At 37.1% G+C, this 22,128-nt stretch overlaps 1 protein-coding gene across 1 annotated transcript in view; it reads right to left on the bottom strand.

The window, feature by feature from the left end:
- Positions 1-1,942: 1,942 nt before the first annotated feature.
- LOC131979119 (bromodomain adjacent to zinc finger domain protein 2B-like) overlaps positions 1,943-22,128 on the bottom strand; it is a 67,278-nt gene continuing 47,092 nt past the window's right edge. Inside the window, exons 19-39 of the mRNA XM_059343033.1 lie at positions 21,680-21,745; positions 20,067-20,111; positions 19,795-19,821; positions 17,938-18,003; positions 17,587-17,727; positions 16,644-16,898; positions 15,027-15,250; positions 13,323-13,397; positions 12,980-13,214; positions 12,807-12,869; positions 11,850-11,994; positions 10,284-10,951; positions 9,836-10,115; positions 9,510-9,665; positions 8,731-8,885; positions 7,421-7,626; positions 7,058-7,193; positions 5,384-5,530; positions 4,941-5,230; positions 4,137-4,280; positions 1,943-3,245 (exon numbers count right to left, since the gene is read on the bottom strand). Of these exons, the coding sequence (XP_059199016.1) occupies positions 3,098-3,245; positions 4,137-4,280; positions 4,941-5,230; positions 5,384-5,530; positions 7,058-7,193; positions 7,421-7,626; positions 8,731-8,885; positions 9,510-9,665; positions 9,836-10,115; positions 10,284-10,951; positions 11,850-11,994; positions 12,807-12,869; positions 12,980-13,214; positions 13,323-13,397; positions 15,027-15,250; positions 16,644-16,898; positions 17,587-17,727; positions 17,938-18,003; positions 19,795-19,821; positions 20,067-20,111; positions 21,680-21,745 (3,672 nt within the window). The 3' untranslated portion in view covers positions 1,943-3,097. The remainder of the gene's footprint in view (positions 3,246-4,136; positions 4,281-4,940; positions 5,231-5,383; positions 5,531-7,057; positions 7,194-7,420; positions 7,627-8,730; positions 8,886-9,509; positions 9,666-9,835; positions 10,116-10,283; positions 10,952-11,849; positions 11,995-12,806; positions 12,870-12,979; positions 13,215-13,322; positions 13,398-15,026; positions 15,251-16,643; positions 16,899-17,586; positions 17,728-17,937; positions 18,004-19,794; positions 19,822-20,066; positions 20,112-21,679; positions 21,746-22,128) is intronic.

Consider the following 22,128-nt stretch of genomic DNA (forward strand, 5'->3'; position numbering starts at 1 on the left):
TAAATGACTCCCTCTTCCCAACTGTGAAGTCCGTTTATCTCACACAGGTGTTATCAGTCATGTGACGCTCAGTGATAGAGGTGGACAGTGTACATAGTCCATTTTTCCCACTTTAAGTACAGTAAAGTCAAAAACACTGCAGGGAAAATGGAAACATTACTATAGTACTTGCAATTTATCAGCTACATTAGAAAAAAAGTAGAACCTAATCCAGAATGGCTGTTGTTACATTTATATTATTGCATTGGAATTATTAAAGGAGACATATTGTGTTCATTTTCAGGTACATTTTTGTTTTATGGGTTTCTACTAGAACATGTTTACCTGCCTTAATAGTCAAAGTACACATTATTTCTCTCATATTGTCAATCTCAATATATCTGAATTCAGCCTGTGTCTGAAATGCTCTGTTTTAGTGCCTGTCTATTTAAGACCCCTCTCCTAAAAAAGGCCAGTCTGCTTTGATTGGTCAGTGTTTCCAAGTCTTCCACATCTGCGCTCTCAGCATCTCTGCACCTTCATTGCAGCCGGGGAATGACTGTAACGGCATTATAGTAACACTTTCTACTTATATATAGGACAGTTGTGACATCACAACCTCACAGAAGTTCTGACAGCTTGTTTAAATGCACAGTTTCTGAATACAGGCTGTGTGTATTTCTCTGTGGATGTGGATGTGATTCTAAGTGTTTTGATACTTTCACAGTATTTACACAGCACATAGATCTGCTTTATGAAAAAAATGTTCACTCTTTACAATATGGGACCTTTAAGGAAAAGATCCGCATATAGTATGGAAGACCTTTTCTACCAAAGTAATGGGAGAAAAAAGATCGTCATTAAAGTCATTAAAGGGATCATCTGGGCCTGAAAAGTGAAGCCAATATGGATGTGCTTTAGACCTGCATTCTTTCTAATGGCCAGCAGGGGGCCACTACAATGATTGCAAAAAGGAGTCAATTTGTAAGTCAATAAGAAAATGCCCCTACTTTTCACTTTATTTATTACCTCAGGAAACATTTTCCCAATGTGTTTGTGGTCTCAATTGTTAATTTTTAAGTCGTTTTCAATACAGCATGTTGTTGATTTTGTAAATTTTGGTTTAATACATGATAAAGCAAAGCAGGGTGTATTGTAGGGTGTGACTAAAATATGATTGGCAGGACTCACTGTGTTTTCATCTTAAAGTTTTTACCCTTTCAAAGTGAGTTTTTACTTCATGAAAGATAACTATCATTTTTATTGCTTAAAATATCTTGTTCAGTGTTCAGTTGCACTAAAAGACACTTAAAGGGTCAGACGTTCATTCTGAATAGATTTCTGCCTGATAACCCAGCTAGCTAGCATTAGCAGATGACTTAGCGTAATTCTGTATCCCACATCGACACAAACAAAAAACTTTTTCTAAATTAGTGAGTTTTTATAAAAAATGAGTTATTGCAAAATATTGAAAAACTCTCAAAACAATGACTTTCAAATTAAGCTTATTAGTGTGAGATGCCAAGTCATTATTTTTAGAAAATTTCTCATTATTTTAAACCAATACCATTTTTTTTACTTAGTGACTACAATATAGCTGTTCCTCTGAAGTGAAATATAAGTATAAAGTATTAAGATGTAGAAATACTAGTGTACAAGTTAGGTACTTGGGGAAATGTACTGTGTTGTATTCCACTATTGCAGTGAATAAAAAAGATTCTAAATCACTCCTAATACTGAAAATTTCTCATTATTTTAAACCAATACCTTTTTTTTTACTTAGTGACTACAACATAGCTGTGAAATGAATGTAAAAAAATTCATCTGAAGTGAAATATAAGTATAAAGTATTAAAATGTGGAGGTACTTGGGGAAATGTACTGTGTTGTATTCCACTACTGCAGTGAATAAAAAAGATTCTAAATCACTCTGAATACTGAAGATAGTGAGGGGCGTAACAGTGTTCATTTGAAAAACAGGTTTATTTTATCTGTGCCACACACCCACTATTCAAAAATAATATTCCCACAAAAGTCGCTACTCATTTCACAATATTCATAATAAAATACAGTTACTTCAAGTCTTCTGACTTCAGCTGTCTTGAGATGCCTCCGGTGGACCGTGACACTGTCTGACTCCCAGCTGGATTAAAGCCCAGTGCAGGTTTCACGTCTGTCCGCAGGATGTCTGACAAGACTCTGGCTGAAGGAAATGCTTGGAGATGAAACACACTATATGCACCACATCGATTCTTTTCAGAGGAGACGCTGTAAAGATCTTTACATTTTGTGTGAGGGTTTCCTACAGTATAGTGTGCAGGACACACACACACCCACACACACCCACACACACACTGAAAATAGAAGACAAACACACTCCTCCAAACAGTGTTTAGAGGTCAGAGGTCAGGCACTACAATACTGAGGAGACCACAGTGTGTTGAGTGGATATTCAGCACAGGCAAAGTACAATATAAGACATAATAAGTGCTACAATCATCCTTATGCATCAACAGTAAGACTGTACTGTATGTACACTCTATACATGTTAGAAATAAGACTTGTAAATAATGACAGTGATACCTCCTTGTACTTTACACACTTAACTTCCAGACTTACAGTAATACTGCTGGCACCCTACAGTCAAAAAGCTGTAAACAATTATCTTTTTGATTGGCTTGTTCAAAAGTCCATTAAACAATCTTTAGTTGTTGTTGTTTTTTTTTTAAAGCTGGTTGCCATTTCCTACGTTTTCTTAGAAAAGACTGAGTGGACATAAATACTTGAGAAAATAAATACACACATATACACTAAAGTACTGATGATATAAAAAAAAAAGCCAAAGGCCTATCTACTGTGGAAATATTTAATTCCCAAATACAATATTGAGTCCAAGAGTCAGTGCGTTTTGATAAAGAAAACAGTATTGCACTTTAAGATACGAATCCATGAAGTGTGTTTTCTCAGCAGGAGAATTTGTCCTTTCACATTGCACGTCAGTGTTATTATTAGAACTTTTTTTTATTGATTTAGTGTCTGAGGTGAAGAGAAGGCCTCTTACACCGAAAATGAAGTTTGATATGTAGAGAGGAGCGTAGAAGGTCAACGCTGGAAATGCTTTACTCCAGCAGTTCAGTCCATCGTTTGTCAAAAAATCTCCTCATGCTGTGGCCGGCTCGTCCAATTTCCGAATCATCTTCGTTAAATTTTTCACAGTTATCAAAGACCAGGTTCACGTCAACGATGAAAGTTTCCAAACTCAAGTACCTGTAATAATCAGACAAGATTTTACTTATTTACCCATATAAAAAAATGCAAAGTTATCAAAAATATAGAGTACATGAACTTACAGAAATTCTATGGTGTATGGATACCTATCCTGGAGTAGCTGAAACTGTAGGTATCTATTCTGAATTATTTCATGCACTCAAGTGGACATTCAACTCTGTCATTAAGCCTCTCATCTGTTTTGGTATGTTATGGTTTGTGTAAAGTCTTTATTTATTTTTATCTTGTTTACATATTTATTTATCTATTTACTTTTTTTTTAAATTATTGTTATTGTCAAGTCTTTTTGTGTGTATTTTGTTTTGGCATGTTATGGTTTGTGTCAAGTCTGTATTTATTTATTTATATTTTTATCTTGTTTATATATTTATTTATCTATTTACTTTTTTATTGTTATTGTCAAGTCTTTTTGTGTGTACTTTGTTTTGGCATGTTATGGTTTGTGTGAGTCTGTATTTATTTATTTATATTTTTTATCTTGTTTATATATTTATTTATCTATTTACTTATTTATTTTTTATTGTTAACAAGTCTTTTTGTGTGTATTTTGTTTTGGCATGTTATGGTTTGTGTCAAGTTTTATTTATTTATTATTATTATTATTATTATTATTATTATAATTAGTAGTAGTAGTAGTAGTAGTAGTAGTAGTAGTAATATCATCTTTATCTTTATTATTATTATTATTACTACTATTATACGTGTGTGTGTGTGTGTGTCTGTGTATGTGTATTGTTTTTTTACTTTGGTAGTTGACAATAAAAATATTTTGGGAAAAAATAAATATATATATATACATGGAGTACATGCACATGACAAACATACAGCTAAATCTAGTTAAAAACACAACGCTGAGACAGTAGCACATACTGGTGGTTGGTGAGCTTCTCTCTGATGGTGGAGAAGTCCATCGGCTTCCTGATGACCTTTCTGTATCCAGGGACGGCTTTCTGGTTGACAGGCGTGAGGAAGGGCCAAGCGTCCTGATGGGCCTCCAGCTCAGCCAGCAGCACTCTGGAAGAGAAAATATTAGTTGATATAATTTAAATCTATTTATCTATCAATTACAGAAAAGCATTGGAAGACTATGTATGTACAGAAGCCATGAGTGGCACAAAAACAGAAAAAATGTCATAATGGAGCCACAAACCTTATTTTGGGCCTCACAATGAAGATAAAACAGCCTACAAATATTACTAATAGGTCATAATGAGCATTTATTAATATGATTTTGTCCGAATGCAGCAAGGACTCAAGTGCAACTGAGAGGCTGGACACCAAAGAAACGACTCAGGAGATTAAGAATCGAAAGGGAAACAGAAAATAAGACATGTAGTCTTTAGATTTAGAAGGTAAGGCACCAGGCCATAGACTTTAGTAAGCTATGATGCTCATTATAGTTTTAACAAAAAAATTTAAATGCCGTTTATAAGCTGCACAGTTTTACAACTGTAGAACACAAATTGCTTTGGGCCTACACTAATGATGAATGAAAACTAAAATGTAAGGAATTATTTTCATTCATTAGTTTCATTTCATATAATTTCCTGCAGACGGCCTGAAGAACCTACTTTTGTTTTAAAAATGATGTTTATGTATGATACGAAACACTTTAACAATAAGAAGTAAAGTAAAGTGCTGCTATGCATTCAGTAGGTGTGTTTTGGTGCATACCGGCATGTCGCCAGCCCATTTGTGTTGTTGTCTTTGGCCGTTTTGGCTTTTTTCCCACAAGACACAGGGCTGTCATGGCCGCACTGGGAGCTGGGCGGGCTGTCGTCTCCTTTTCTCTTTTTGAACTCCTTGGTACCTCTCTTTGGCACGATGTTGCTGCTGGCAGCCTCTTCTTTGATGAGCTCTCCTACCACAGATGGCTTGCTGTTTCGTTTTACCTCGCTGCCTTTCTTCCCTCCTCCAGCTGTTCGGCTCTGTTGATTCCTGCTCCGTGGGGATTGACCGCTCTCCTGAATGACAGAACGCACAGGGGAGTGGTGAAGAGACGCGCAAAATATATTGTATTCAAATCAATTAATTGGATGTATACATGTGACAGAGCTCTTTTGACAATTAAGAGCTGCTGCAATAGTGAAATAAACACTCGGGGGATGCTGGTGTACCTTCGCTACACAAGTGGGACAAAACCAGTCCCCGTCAGGTACTGTGGTGATCTTGGGTTTGTGGCAGTAAGTGTGGCAGCCTTTGTCACAGCCGTCACAGAGTAACAGCAGTTCTTCATTATCCCCCTTTCGACAGAGCTGGCAGTGCTGGAAACACCAGATATAGTAGTTGTGAAAGATACATCACTATGAGAAGTAGTGATTTATATCTATTCTGTGTTGTCTGTGGCATATTGACTGATTTATTACTAATTATGCTATTACCTGATATGATTGTTGCCTGGTAATGATGTATGCTAGATTGATGGTGTGAACAAACCTTTCCTTTCCCCTCCCTCTTTTCACCTTTTGCCTAAAAACATTCCCGCTTTCGAGAACACAAACAGTGCAGATTTATTGTGTTTTCTTTGAATGTTTCCAAGAAGCATATAAACTTAATAAACCAATAATCTATGCTGTTTTTATATTTCATATTTTGTGAAATGGAATGAGAAATTGTGCCACCTTCAAAAATGTACATACAGGTGCATCTCAATACATTAGAATATCATAGAAAAGTCTATTTATGTCAGTAATTCAATTCAAAAGGTGGAAATAACACATTATATAAATCCATTACACACAGAATGAAACGTGTCTTAATTTATTTAATGTCCTCTAATTATAATGATTATGTGTTATATTTAATAAAAACCTAAATTTTAAAAAGTATGTTTAATATGGAAATGTTGGCCTCTGAAAAGTATGTCCATCTATATGACTCAATACTTGGTTGAGGCTATTTGACTTGAACTGCTGGAAATGGACTTTTCCATCATATTCTAATTTATTGAGATGCACCTGTATGTTTAAGAAGATACATGTACTAATCATGTATTGCCAATGTGTGAACGAATTGTGGTGTAAATATGAACCTTCCCTGGCTTTTTCCACTGAACTGATTTCTATGTTAAGGAATCCGGTTGGTTCTGCCTGGAAAATCCAAAGAATGTCATGTTTATGTGCCTTGCCTCCCTTCAGTTCTCCTGCAGCACCAACAGTGTGCAGCAATAGCTAACATTAGAATGGTGATGCTACAGCATGATACAACTTATGTATTATGAAAAACGATGTTGTTTTTAGACTCCGGCACAGTCCAAAAACATGCACTTAGGTTGAATTGGTGACTCTAAATTGCCCGTAGGAGTGAATGAGAGCGTGACTGTCTGCCTCTATGTGTCAGCCCTGTGAAAGTCTGGTGATGTACCCCGCCCCTCGCACAATGTCAGCTAGGATTGGCTCCAGCCCTCCGCGATTGCAGATAAGTGGACAAGGATAATGAATGAATGAATGAATGCATGAATGAATGTTGTTTTAAGGCAACAACAAATTGTGTCACTGTATACAGGAACTAAAAGTAACTTTCTACTGGCCGAGAGCAATGGAAAGCAGGGGCAACTTTCGTACATGTGCATAAACAACAAGCTGCTGACTGCAGTTTACTTAATGGCCACCGGTATCATCAATACCATAGATTTTCCAAAAAAACCACATAGTACGGTTAAAAATCAATCTTCACACAGAGGGACATCTTTAGTGCAAGCTATAAATTGTTGTTATAATTTATGTATGATAAAATGTAAAAAAAAAAAAAACAACCTCATTTGCGATTATAAAAAAGAAAGTGTAACTTACCACTTTCATGATGGATCGCTCCCAGGCGATGGACTTCTGCAGCTGCTGAATGCAGAGTGAGAGCTGAGCTGAGCTGCGGACGTCATTGATGGCTTTACGCCACAGCTTCATCCCCGGCGCCACCTCCTCCTCACTGCTTCCAGGTGACAGAGAGAGGGACAGGAGCATAACTGTACAGCAGCCACATTATCACAATGAATGATAAAATAAAAAGGCCTCAGCAAGAGACAGTAAAAAACCTCTAGAATGAGTGTGTGATGAACCTTTGCTTCATCATCACCACTAGAGGATGCTGCATGTACAGTGACATTATCCAGCCTGATCTGAAAGGTTCCACTTAAAGGGTCTTTTCTCTCTGGGTACCTTCGCTCGATGTTCCTCTCCAGCTCTGCCAGCCTGATGACAGCTATATCAAGGGGATTGTCGGGCCGTCGCACTATGGTGCCAGGAAGTTCCTCCTGGCTGGTTTCCCTCTGTCCTTTCTTCTCTGGAGCAGGGGAAGATAAGAGCTTGTGTTCATGATACACCAGATCATCTTGTTCTGACTGGGGCTCGGGACACATCCAACCCTGAGGGAGACATTGTCACATTTGAAGACACAGTAATTAACATCAAGACAGAGTAAGTCACAGGATAAGGACGAGCATATAGGTTGGACTTCCCTGGCTCTAAGAAGGGAGCAACACTGTATATTGTTTATTCATAAGGCACTACTAAAAAACTTTCACTCTACTTATCGAGCCTACTGAGCTTCAGATCTCTGAACTATCCCACTCATGCACATAACCCACTGGCTCTTATATATAATAATATAATATCACATAACATACTGGCTCTTAATATCCCTGCTGTTGAAACGGAGGTAGGGAAATTCACTTTTTTTAATTTTGCTCCTTTTAAATGGAATAATCTACTGTCTCAGCTTCAGTTGGGTTCCTTTTAATCATTTTAAAGACATTCTTGTTGATCTTATGATTTCTGAATGTACATGTGCTTGTTGAATTCATTGTGTGCTTCTGTTGCTTGTATATTATTATGGATATGTATTGTACTGTGTTGAATTGTATTTGTGCTGTAATCAGGGCGCCATTGGAAATGAGAGCTTGCTCTCAATTGGCCCTCCCTGAATAAATAAAGGTGAAATGAAATGAATATTGGATCATGAAAATGAATTTGGATAAAAACAGTGTGTTCAGAAGGTCACCCACTGGCATCATCAGCTGTGCATGCGGTCCCCATGCCATTACATAACATCTTATTGATCCAGGGACTAAAAGGATTTCAGTAATAGAGTATCTTAATTGAAGGCTCTTCTCTGTTCAGTTGCTCTCTCTGCAGGAGACACTGCTGTCACGTCTAGACTTTCAATGTAGTTTCACAGTTCATCTTCTGGATTATACGCCATTTCATGTTCTGGACTGTGTTTTTTTTCCTTTTCATATCTGTGTGCATCCTTAACCCTTAATGGGGCACTCATTGAAATACTTGCAAATTCCAAATTTCAACCCTAGAGAATATTGGAGGATATTACATACAGCCAGAAAAAAAACCCATATGGACCAGGGGGAGGGGGATAATATTTTGAGAAATACATTTACGAGATTAAACTTAGTGGTTTATTTTCTATATGAGCTGCATGCAGATGAAAGAGTAGGATGCTCATTGGCCTGTACCTTGACCTGAAGGCCAGCAGAGACGACTTTCCTCTCCAGAGCCTCGACGTGCTGCAGCAGGCTGATGTCCACCTCCATGGCCTGCTCCTCAACACACCAAGTGGCCACGGTCTCCTCATTCACCTCCTGCTTCTCCAGCTTTGCCACATCGATCCCTGCCACCACATAAGCATACAAAAATGACAAACTATTGAAAGCAGACTTATATTTAAAAGAATACTTTTAAACCTGTTTACAAGCTCTCACACAACATGTGTAGTATAATCAAATTCATTTATTTAATCATGCTCACTACCCCACAAAGCATTTTAGATAAAATCTTACTATTTAAAACATTAAACAGTCTCACATGCTAAAATGTACTCAGTTTTTTTATTCTCTCTTTACTTTAGAGCCATTAAAGAAAGATAGTTTTCTATAAAAATTAAAAGAACCACAGGGTGAGAAATTTATATACAAAGCTTTTTTTTTTCTTTCCCTTTTTTACCTTGTTTATTTTTTAATTATTTATTATTATTATTATTATTTTATTTTTTTCTCTCTCTCTCTCTTAATTTTTAATGTATTATTTTTTGCCTATTAATGTACTGTTTTTTTTATGTTTGTTGTTGTTTTTTGGTTACTCTGAGGATTAGTTCTAGAGGTTAATCTAAAGTGACCATTTGTCCCTTAAGTATTCCTTTATTTTAAAGCGACCTCGTACCAGATTACAAAAGGTCAAATAACATTAGAGTCTGTTGACTCTTGATGTAAACAGAGCAGAGGAAATGTGGACAAACCATCTTTGCTGTTGGCACAGAGCTGGGTGGTATACTCCATATGTTTTTGGATCTGTTTCTGCAGGGCCTTCTCTCTGATGCCTCGACTGTGGAGGGCCGTGACCAGACTGTGCAGTTCCTCCCTGTCTGCCACCCTCCACCAGCCACACAGCATCTCTGCCAACACACACACGCACACATGCACAAATTTAATAACCCATTGTCACATTAATTGTTTAAATTTAGCCACATAAGAGAAGTTGTACAAGTGATTGACAGTCTGTCTGGGCAGTGAATATCTTTCGAGCATATCTGACTTGTGTGTCTTGGCGCTGAGCCTGTCTTACCCTCGGGGATCGGCTGAGGACTCGGGTAGTCCTGGGTTTTGGCCCCTTCCACAGCGGGGAATGAGCCACTATCAGGCCTGTCACTCAGGGGCTCTGGGGTCTCACTCTTGTTGACAGAGTTGTTATTTGCCAGGAAGAGGACCCTGCTGTCATTACTCTCTGCATGCTGGGATTCCTGATCCTGCATGGGGGGTAGTGAAGTCCAGAGACCAGAGAAGCGCATACTGGGACTGGACACGTCACACTGGGTCAGTCTGCTTTGATGAATGCCAGACTTTTGCTGAGGGGAAGAACACAGACACTTTAAATTATGATCAGACGGCACTTTCACATGCATAATGTATAAGATGATACAGTGGTGGCACTTAAAAGAATCTAACTTGTGTTTTTTATCAAACTCACAGTGTGATCTTACATAATGCGACTGAGATTATTGTTATCAACAAACCTGAAGGACAGACGGCTGCATGTTATTGATCCCAGCAGGAGAACTGGAACTGGCTGCAGCTCGAGGATTAGGGGAGAGGGAGGAGGGGGATTTGGTGTTCTGAAGTGGGGAGGAGGAGGCTGGAGGGCTGGAGCCGGAGGTGAAGGAGGATTCGTCGCAAGGAGAGCGAGGCAGGAGGCTAAACCACTGGTTGCTCTTTTCCATCAGGATCTTGGAGGGATGGTCGTCGTGGAGGATAGACTGCGGGCTGCAGGTTATCCAGGGACTACTTCTGAGCTGGGGGGCGTTAAGCAGAGATGGCACTAAAGTATCTGTTTTATCCATCAGTCCCTGCTGCATAGTGGCTGTCTGAGAGGTGGGATATGAAGGATAAGGTGCAGTGGTGGGGACTTTAGCAGAGTGACTGTTGTGAGAATTGATGTCTGAATCTTGAGCCATTTTGGCAACTTCAAGGAGTTTGCTGAGCTTTGAGAAGGAGCCAGGTTTCTGGAGGAAGAGATTGAGGCTGTCCTTGTCCTGCTGGCTCTCTGGTGTGGTTATACTGCCGTCTGTGCTCTGCGCGGGGCTGCAGACCGCTGGCTTCTTAGTCTCTTCAGGCTCTTCTTCTTTTATCCTGGTCACTTGAGCGGAGCTCTGTCTTGTCTGTTCCTTCTCCGCCTCTTCACAACCTGAGAAAGATGAAAAGGTGACGTTAGGTCAGGCAAAGAGCTACAACATATTCTATTAGGGCTGGGCCATTAATTAATTAAAAACAGATTTCCACTTTTAATAATAGAAACAAGATAATCGTGATAAAATAAGTTTTGTGCTGCATTGATTTTTGCAATTACAGGTGCATCTCAATACATTAGAATATCATGTAAAAGTCCATTTCCATTAGTTCAAGTCAAACAGCCCCAACCAAGTATTAAGTAATATAGATGGACATACTTTTCAGAGGCCAACATTTCCATATTAAAAATAGTTTTTAAAATTGGTCTTTTGTAATATTACATTTTTTTTAAAACAGTATTTTAGGTCTTCATTAAATGTAAGCCATAATCATTATAATTAGAAGAAATTAGATAAATTAAGACATGAAATGTTTCATTTTGTGTGTAACGGTTCCATATAATGTGTTATTCCCACTTTTTCAATTTTGAATTACTGACATAATTATACAGAATGACCCCACTCAGATTGTTTTATATATTCCAAATATATTATTAGATTATTCGTATTGATGCATCTACTTAAGCAGTGTTTTAATTTTCTCAAGGTAGGGGCCATTTTAACTACTTATTATATTGTAAAGAGGTTTAATTTAAACAAATGTCTAATCACTTTAAATTGGTTGTGCTTTTTATGGTAAATCCTGACATAAAAAGTAACGTGGAGGGAAAAGTACAATATTTACCTCAAAATGTAGTGTAGTAAAAGTATAAAGTTACATAAAATAGAAATACTCAAGTAAAGTACAAGTACCTCAAATTGTATTTAAGTACTAGCCAGACTATTTAAGTACAGTACTTGAGTAAATGTACTTAGTTACATTGCACAGCTGGAGTTTTCAGTTTTGCAAAGTACCTTCTCCGCTCTCCATGCCTTCCACGAAGATGCCGCTGCAGTGCGGAAAGACCCAGTAACGTCTCTTGTATCGGTCCTGTCCAATCGTCATGGAGCGCAGAGAGTGAGACGCATCAAATAACTTCTGTCTGATCTGACTCTGTTGCTAAAGAGACAGAAAGCACAGCAGGTTCAACTACGAGGTCATTGAAGGGCTCATCCTGAGAGAAAAAACAAAAGGGTGATTCTCATGAAGCCAGTCTAAACTATGTCTGTGAAGATTATAAGGACATACTTTATTAAACTAAATATATTTCACTTTTATATGAATGAACAATATAGCCATAATGAGGCACAATTCATTGTTTTGTGCTAAAAATTATATTTTTTACATTTTTTAACATATTTTTGATTTAAAAAATTCATTACTGTAATGCGTCCAGATAAAAATGTCATGGTTTCCCCACACTTATATACAATAAATATTTAATAAACTTTATAAAAATAAATATACATTTGTTTAAAAATGTATAATTTAACAGAATATAATCAAACATAATGGTTTTTAACAATGTATAAAGAACAAAATCTGACTGAAAATTGATGAGAAAAAAATGGTTAAATATTACGGTAATGAAAGAATTGTTTGAATTAAAATATGTTTTAATAAACTACATTTTGGTGATAACCGCTACCCTTGAGCATATTTAGGTGCTTGCCAAAGAAAGAAGAAAAAAAAATGTCATTGATTTTTTATTTCTATTTAAAAATGTGTTACGGTAATGAATTTTGCTCTAAAAATGTCAGAAAATACCTTAAAATGTTTAGAATAGATTATAAATTCATATTAAACAGTGACTTTAGATTGTATAAGTATAAAGGGTCAAAGAAAATATGTATTCAATGCTCTTGGATTTTTGCTATGAGCTGTACCATGTTCATGAGAATCACCCAAAAGTCTCATAGGGTTTAATTTACCTTGTATGTTTTCTCTATCTGTCTCTCCAGCTCCTCCATGCTGGCTGAGTGCACACTGTCGTCCTAGATGAAAACATCTCATTAGTGTGACTTCAGTGGACCAGCTGACATTTACTACAACAAACACTGATTTAGCCGCTAGTTGCAGTAAAAGCATCGCCACTGTCACTGACCTCCTCTTCACAGATCTCTGCTTTCTTCCCCTTCTTTCCCCCCGACTCTTCCTCCTCGTCGTCGTCATCGTCTCCTTGGTCTTCACTGTCGTCATCCTCGTCCTCTTCCTCCTCACTGTCCCCTTCTTTCCTCTTGCATTTGTTTCTGACAGTGGGGATGACGAAGGTGTGGCTGTCCTCTCCCCCCACGCTGCTGTCTCTCTTCCCCGTCTTCTTGGCATGAATGCTCCTCAGTCTTTGGACACAAAAATGGCAGTTTGTCGTGTAAACGTTTTACTGTTTTCAGCATCAAAAGTTCATTCAGAAAGTGTAAGCAAAGATTCTTCCAATAGCGTTTACTCACTTGCGAAGTTTTCCCTCTACAACCCACTTATCCTTCCTCAGGTTGGTCATGTGATCTATGTTTTTGTCGATCTCACTGCAAAGTAGCAGACAAAAATTAACACCTTTTTTTGCATTATAAAAAGAGCATGACTCCTTTGCATCACACTACAGTGTGCAGCAAAAGAGTTTCAAAGTGTTACCAGTACCACTGAAAAATTGATGACACGTAGTTTGATGCAACATTGTGAAACTGTCCATCAGACCACAGTTTTGTCTTATTCCTTTTGGAACTTTAGTTTTTCTATTAAAAGTGAAGCCTCCATGAATAAAATAAGCCAATACTTTCCACACTCAGACACAGAGATTAACATGTTTGCTTTAGGCACATAAGGAACACTTGTTTATACAGACTTAGAGGGAAGAAGAATTTACTGGCAGTTCATTACAGAGTTTATCACTCTGTGTCCTTTTCCAAAATCAAATTCAAGCACCTTTAAAGCTTTTATAAAGGCACATTTTTACGGCACCTTACAGCTGCGGCAAATTGAATACAGTGGACAATATAGGGCTGGGCAATATATGGATATAAAAAATATATCGATATATTTTTAAATGTGATATGGAATTAGACCATATCGCATATATCGATATAGTTAAAAAAAATCTCTTTTATATATATAAATGTTGCCCTTACTAGGGTTTGTCATATTTAGTTATTTTGTAATGTTTGTTATTCTTTTCTCATATAAATATATTTATTTCAGAAAAATATTGGCCTATTATATTTTTTGTGATAAAAATATCGGGATATTTATCATATATCGATATTCAGCCTAAATATATCGGGATATGACTTTTGGTCCATGTCGCCCAGCCCTATTACAATATGTTGTTTATTCATCTTCGAAATCACATTAATTTATTTTACTGTGCTAAAAATCAACGAAAAATCTTTCAAAAAAAATAAAATTAAGTTATAGAAAACAGTTTCATGTTTCAGAATGTGCCACATGTGTGTAAGTACACCTGGTATCTTATAAAAATCGACATTTCAAGCAGTTTCAAGCACTTTTCAAACCTAGAAAAAAATGTTAAAATTCAAATATTGTGGTATAAGGTTATGTTATGTTAATAACATTACTGCCCTATTAAAAAATAAAAGAGTTCGCTCTATTGCAGTGGTTCCCAACCTTTTTCCTTGTGGGATCCACATATTTACCATTGTAAACTTTGGTAACCCCCTCCCCCCCCATTGTCTATTGCTTCTATGAAGCCGAACTTAATGTAACTTTCATGGTATCCTCTCTTTTTCTTTTTGAGATATTTAGCATTCTCGTCTCCCCATTTTTCCATTAGCTCTGTGTTTCTGTTGCTAGGTGAGGTTACCTCTATGTTTACTGCAGAAGGGATGTTACACACACCCTTGTTCTCACGATATAGCCTATTTTTAAACTTTTCTATAATGATTTTATTTATTTCAATTAATGAATCAACGTTTATTGTAGCCCTTATTTAGTTGTTTTTGTTACACTAATGAATTAAATGCAGACTCATCTAAATTGAACAATTAGATTTACTACACCCCTCAAAATCAAGAGGGCTTTGCAACCCCCCTGTGGATCTTTGGGCCCCTCTTGGTTGGGAATCACTGCTCTATTGGATAAATTGCAAACTCAATAACACAATATGCCTGTTGTTTGTCCGAAGGAGACGTGACTCTCACCTGATCACAGCCTTACTGCAGCAGAGCTCATTAACCAGGAATGCGAGCATGGAGGCCTTCTGTGACGGGCTGTGGGCCTGAAAGGCTTTGGTCCTGAGGCTGAAGGCCAGGGCAGTCAGCTCTGTCTGCTCACAGTGAGCCTCCATATAGATCTGCAGGATCTCAGACACGTTGTCTCGGTTGATCCCCACGTTAGTCAGGTGGTCCCCTAAGGCGGTCTTGTTCTGGTAGAAATAGAGTATAGATATATAGGCCATAAGAGCACAATGTGGGAAGTAGAACAATGTCCCTTTGAGCGATTATCACCTTGTAGGTAAAGTAAGCAATGCTCAGTGCTTACAGTGAGACTCATGGGATCTAGGATGTGCAGATTATTGTAAAACATGTTATTTAGTTGACAGTTTTGCGATCGCTTGTCTTTAAATGCACATCTCACTAAATGTACACACAGCCTGAGACAGCCCATAATACTAAGAGATGTAATAATGCAATTTAATGTAAAATTACCTACAGACATGATTAAGCCTTTCAGCACCGCACGGACAAATGGCTTTGGGGAATGCATTAAAAATGATGGTTTAACATTCATATGCATACTAACAGCTCTGAACAGTGATAGCCTCTCAAATACACTCTTCATTTAGCTGCACAGAGCCTGAGATAAATCTAAACATCCGTGTTCTGATTCGTAAGCCTGTAACAGACGTTCCTCTGCCAGAATTTCCTTTTCTTTTCTTTCTTTTTTTTAACTTTTTATTTGTTTACATGTACAAAGAACATGAGATCATCGTGGGTGTTACAGTTAAAATCTAAATATTATTTTACACATACACCATAGCATAATGTCATACTATTCAAGGTGCATACACAATCCATTTTTTCCCAGCATTCAGTAAATTTCTCCAACTGAAGTCTTAAAACAGAAGTAAGTCTCTCCAAACAGTTAATTTCTTGAATGATCCCTCGCCACTGGACCAATGTTGGGGGATCTAGTTGCAACCACTTTCTGGTTATGGCTTTCCTACAACTTGCCAAAAGCATCTTCGGTAAGTATTTGTCCTTGTGCAGGACTGTTTCCGGAATTTTACAGAGATATCAGAAAACAAAAGAGAAATCAAAATCCACCCCTATGATTTTATTTATCTCGGTTGACGCCTCCCTCCAGAATGACTGACTGGATTTTCGGACAGGCCCAAAAAACATGAAAGTGGTTAGCCATAGAGGTTCCACATTGTCTCCAACAGAAGCCTCGGCTCTGTGTGTCTGTTTGCACTGCTGTTATTTTAGGAGTCATGAAAAATCTCACTACATTCTTCCAGCCAAACTCTCTTAACGATCTTGAATTAGCATTGGCCGCTTGTGTCTTGCATATTTCTATCCAGGTCTCTTCTGATATTTCTGTTTCTGACTCCTTCTCCCATTTTTGTTTAATGGATAACGTAGAGTGATTTTTAGAGGCATGTATACTTCCATATCAGCATTTCCTTTCTATCCTATGTTGTCAGTGCTGCATTAGTTACAGAAGCATTTAAAAAAAGCAGAGCAGTGAAGTTATATTTCTATAATATCGTAGATCAAACTAGAGGAACAATTTCAAATGTATCAACAGACTCTCACCTTGTGCCCTGCAGGTATACCCGGGTCACACACAGCTGCAGAGAGCATGCTCACCAGCAGGTCCTGCACCTTGCCCATACTGTCCCCAGTGTTGAGCAAGCCCTCTTGAAGGTCACTCAGGTTGAGCATGTTTGGATTGATGTCTAACCTGAGGACCTTCCCAAAGCTGCGCAGAAACTGCAGCACCATCAGGCAGTCGGAGAAGGTGCTTCCTGGTAGAACTAAACCAGCGATTCGGGACAACTCTGGAAGTGGCTGGAGAGAAATAAAAACAAGTTACATTTTTAATCATCTCTCAACAATTTGTATTTAGTTCCTGTACAAAGAACCCACATAAGCAAATAAAAAAAAAAAACAGCCTGTGTGAGAGAAGTGTTCAAAAACATTTTACAATTGGACATTTTTTTACTCGGAGGAATCCATTGAAATGTATCAACCTGTTCTCAAGGGGGGGTCTCAACAATAATAATACAGTAAAAGCAAAAATTAGAAAAAAAAGTAGTAGTTCCAGAGTATCTTTTCAGTCAAATTTTTTGAATTAAGCCAATAATTCTTCAATTACACATATTTGACCAGTTATACAGTTTGTATTAAATGTTTCATGTTATTGCATCAGTAGCCACTTGGTGGCAGTATTTTGACCTCCACCTGCTTTCTTTTTAATCAATTCCAGATGCTTTCAGTGATATTGCACATCTATTTTGGTAGATCTGATAGTGAAACAATGAAACCATAAATTTGTCAAAAGCATTTCTAATCTTCATGCCTATAGCTCCTGCCGTGATTATACTGATTGATTTCTATGTCGAGAGAAATCCCTGTGCTAGTGGAAAATCCAATCTTTTTCACACACATCCACTCCACAGATGGGGACTATCCACGGTGACATATAGTACATGGGCTCTTATTTTCACCTGCCAGCAGCTCCACAGTGTGTGAATACCTTATGATCCGCTAAACACATGTCTTCATTTGGTTTCTTCAGCTCCTTTGCTTTTTCCAGTTCCAGTCTTCTGAGCTCCAGTTTCCTCTCCTTGTTTAACCGTTTCTCATCCTTCTTCTCTTTCTTCACACGCTCTTTCTCCTGAAGCCAAGAGAAGGTATTAATGACACTGCTGCAGACTATTGTGCTCAGAGTTACAGAGACTGGAACACAAACTATGACCTCAATTACCGCAGTGTTGAATCATCGAAAATATGTAATTACTAAAGAAAAGAAAACAGAAGCGTAGCAGAACACAGGAGTGGCAATGAAGACAAACAAGGAAATGTGAGCAGGTCAGGTGTTACCCACCTCTGCCTTCTTGCGGGCCTCCACAGCCTTCATGAGCATCATGTGCTGCCTGCGTCTTTCCCTCTCCTGACAAAGCACAGACAAAGTTTCAATTCTATTCACAGCTCCCACTGTTTTTTTTTTACCAGAAAATGGCTCATATATGCAACACACAGTGTGAACCGTGGTACATGCACAGTAGAAAAAGAAAAACAGATCACAATTCTTCACAATAGTCATTGCACCTTAATTCAATTGTAAAAAACACACAATAGTTAAAGGTACTATGCGAAGCAAATTATTGTATTAAACGCTTTATATTGCCAAAAGGTGAATGGATTGTAACATAACTTAAAAACTGAGACCTGCACTGACTTTCTCTGTTGCCTGTAACAACCATGTGGACTGATTTCTTTGTAAAGGACTCAGAAAAAATTCAGGGGGAAAAAACGGCGAAATTAGGGCTGGGCGATATGGACCAAAAGTCAAATCCTGGTATCTTTAGGCTGAATATCGATATACGATATATATCCCGAGGAGTTGGATTTTGTAGTTACTGCAATTTTTATATCATTATTCTCTGAAATAAAGCAAAATTTAAATCTAAAACTTTGTCACAAGATAAAACAGACATCAAGGAGTTCATTTTTAATTATAACTAAATTTCGCCCAAAAATGTAGTTACTGCAGTGAAGCTTTGTAGGGCAGTGTAGTACTGGTGTACATGTGTCCTGTCTGTGTCTCTGCTTTTTCATTTGTTATTACTATTAATTTTTTTTATTTATTTATTTGCTTTCCTGTTGTTGGTTGGTTTTCTGTTGTGCTTGATTTCGATCCTTCTCTGTTCATTATGTTTATGTTGTGACTGTACTTTGCTTAAATGAAAAATCAATAAAAAACACATTGACCAAAAAAATGATTTGCAAATGGCAAGCTAGCTAGTGTTATGACTCAAAATCATGATGCATGCCAGTCAATCAGTCTCGTGTCAGAGCTCACTCACGCCTGTGCAATTCACCTTAGAGCCACGGGTGTCATTAACAATGAGGATTTTCCTAAACTTACACATAGTACCTTTAAACCAAATGGAGCACAATGATAGATGAAGAGCTACATCGCGGGTAGTGATGCACACACAAAGCATAAGCTCAAAGTCAGAAACAGACATTTTTAACATGAGCATGTCGGCGAGAAGGCAGACTGAAAGGTAGAGGCCAAGAGGTTTAGAACTAAAAGCAGCAATTATTCACGGGGACAAGCAAAGCACAGAATTATAATCAACTGATAAACAATGTCGTATGAAACTATCCTGGAGATTCAGTTGAAAAACTAAACTATGGAGTCCATCTATGATATTCTTGCCTCTGTTACAGTTAAAATGTATTTCGGGAAATTAGCACCCCAAATAAACAACAATAATAAAACATTTAAAACTCCAAAGGAGTAAAAAACAAGAATTTGCTTTCCATTAATTCAGAGGTGTAAATCACTTGCACAAAAACTAACTGCTTATTGATTTTTCTCAGGTGACAGACTGGATTAAAAAGTTGGCTCACAAGCTTTAGGGTAAAAGGATTTTGAGCGTCTAAATTTAATATATCCAAAACAAAAACAAAGTAATAGGTAGTTGGTGTTCTTTCAGGCTATCAGAGGGCTTTGCATCCTGTTACGTTCTCTGTGGTGGCCAGATAATGGATGTGTTTTCTCTGGGAGACAAATAGCGCAGACATATGCAGTGCACCGTTCTGGAAAAGCCATGCAGAAGGATGTAGTATGACTGCAGCCAATGCCACACTTTACGCATTGCAATGATGGCAACCATTTATCACGACACGTTCACAAATGTTGTTAGGTGTACAGAAACAAACATACCCATACCATATCTAGTCTATGCCTCTCCAACTCCTGGTAGAAAGAGTTGGCAGAATATTAAGGAATAGAAAATCACACAAGAAAATCAATGCAAGAAAAATCAAACCTAAAAAAAAACAAAACACCCAAGAACCGAACAGAATAATTTCACAGGATATACTGTATAAAATAATTCTATGATCATTAGTTGGAGACCAAATCATAGACATTTAAACAGAGTAAGAATGACTTTGGTATAATGTGGTTGTGGGTAATAATAATAATTAAAAAAATCATACCTGGTGCTTCAGTATGACCGCTTGCAGTCTTCGTATCTCCTTCTCCTTTAAGAAAAAAAAAGTCAGTTAAAAAAAAAAACATGTACACACAAATTTACATAATTTTAAAAAGAATACACATATTAAACAACATCATGCTAACGTTTTAGACCTCTAGACGTCATTGGTTGAAAAGTTTTCATAGATAAATGTATGCTAGGGCTGGGCAATAGGGACCAAAAGTCATATCTTGATATATTTAGGCTGAATATCAATATACGATATATATCCCAATATTTTTATCGCAAAGTGAGAGCAAATGTTCAGTCAAAGTCTAAGCCAAATAAGACATGTCACAAGTAGTTTTATTGAAACCGTTTATTTAAGTGAACATAAATACTGTATAACAACAGGAGTACCTTTTTTTTCCAAATCAAAGCTCTATAAAGTGCACATTTAAATAAAAAAATATCTTAAATAAAATAGCCTATGAAATAAAATAGGCCAATCTTTTTCTGAAATGAATATATTTATATGAGAAAAGAATAACGAACATTACAAAATAATTAAATTTGACAAACCCTAGTAAGGGCAGCATTTATATATAAAGAAAGAAAAATATTGATCTATATTGATAAATATATTGATATGGTCTTATTCCATATCACATTTAAAAATATATCGATATATTTTTTATATCGATATATCACCCAGCCCTAATGTATAACGTAGGGAGACCCACCCTCTTTTTAGTACAGTGATTAAAGGCACATTGAGCAGGATGCCGCCCCAAAAACAACTATGTTAACCCTCTGGGGTCTATGATCGTGCCGTCCTGATCAGATCATGCGACTTTTAACAAAAAAAAAAGGGTCACATGGAGCGCTGCTATCAACTTCACTCCAAAGTACAGACTTGAAACTTTCTCCCAAGTTTTGTTTGACATTCCTGGGTCATGTAAACCAAAGATATGATAGTTTTAATTTGATAGTACAGAAATATTTGAGCGTTGGTGTAGCTCTGTGTAATAATGTTTTATTACATTTAAATTTTACCTTTTATGTGTTCATATTTGTATCCTATGTTTACATTTTCAAGTTCCAAAACGGTTCATTGAGCATATTTTTGGTTTTTATTGTAGTAAATAGTAACATTTTTCAAATCGGATTTCATGATTTTTGGGCTCAATATGTTGATAAAGTAGGTTAAAGTGAGAAAATAATTGTCAAATCATATAGGTGAAGAAAAAATGGATACCAAATATGGGTATAGTAAACATTTTTTATGTGGTACATGAAGGGCAAAATCAAAAGTATTGAAAAACGGCCAAAATAGGCTCAGACCTCAGAGGGTTAAGACAAAACTACAAGTGTGTAGCAGTGCCTATTAGCAAACTCTGAATTTTTTTCACATCCCACAACAGATAAATCCTACTCGTTGTGCCTTTAACCAAGGAATTATACTGACAAGCAGCACAATGAAGCATAAAACATTGTAATGCAGACTAGCGGGGGGAAAGAATGGGATTCAAGGGCATGAGTGACATTTGTGGCAGCTGAACAAGGGAGCAGGCTGAGTTGTGTTTTAAGCAGATAGAAGTTGCTAGAAGCAACAGTTTGATATATTTTTCTCACCTTGTTTCGCTTCTCAATCTCCAATATTTTGGCATTGGCTGCTTCTTCTTTCTTCCTCTTTTTCGCCTGTAAGTGCAAAACAGGCTTTAATGTCACACAGCAGAAGCAGAAGAAACACAAACACCACTGTAAAGCTTTAAAAATAAACATTTAATTTAAGCTGCAAACTCTTATAAAAGAAAATTTAATTAAGATAATTTTCTTAATTAAAATCATGAAGTGAAAATAATGAATGACTAGAAAGATTATCTTTTATAAAATACATGTAAAAAATATTGTACTTTAATAATATGTTTAAGTTTGCTAGATTGCTTTTTTTTTTTCCAATCTGTTAATGCTGTCAATGGAAAATATTCCAGAGAAAGCTAAAGAGCCAGTGGCTCACTGATAAAGTCACATCTAACATATTGAAATCTTGAGCAATGGGATGATTATTTCCTCCCATTAAC

Source organism: Centropristis striata, chromosome 10 (genome assembly GCF_030273125.1).
Source record: "Centropristis striata isolate RG_2023a ecotype Rhode Island chromosome 10, C.striata_1.0, whole genome shotgun sequence".
Classification (NCBI taxonomy): domain Eukaryota; kingdom Metazoa; phylum Chordata; class Actinopteri; order Perciformes; family Serranidae; genus Centropristis; species Centropristis striata.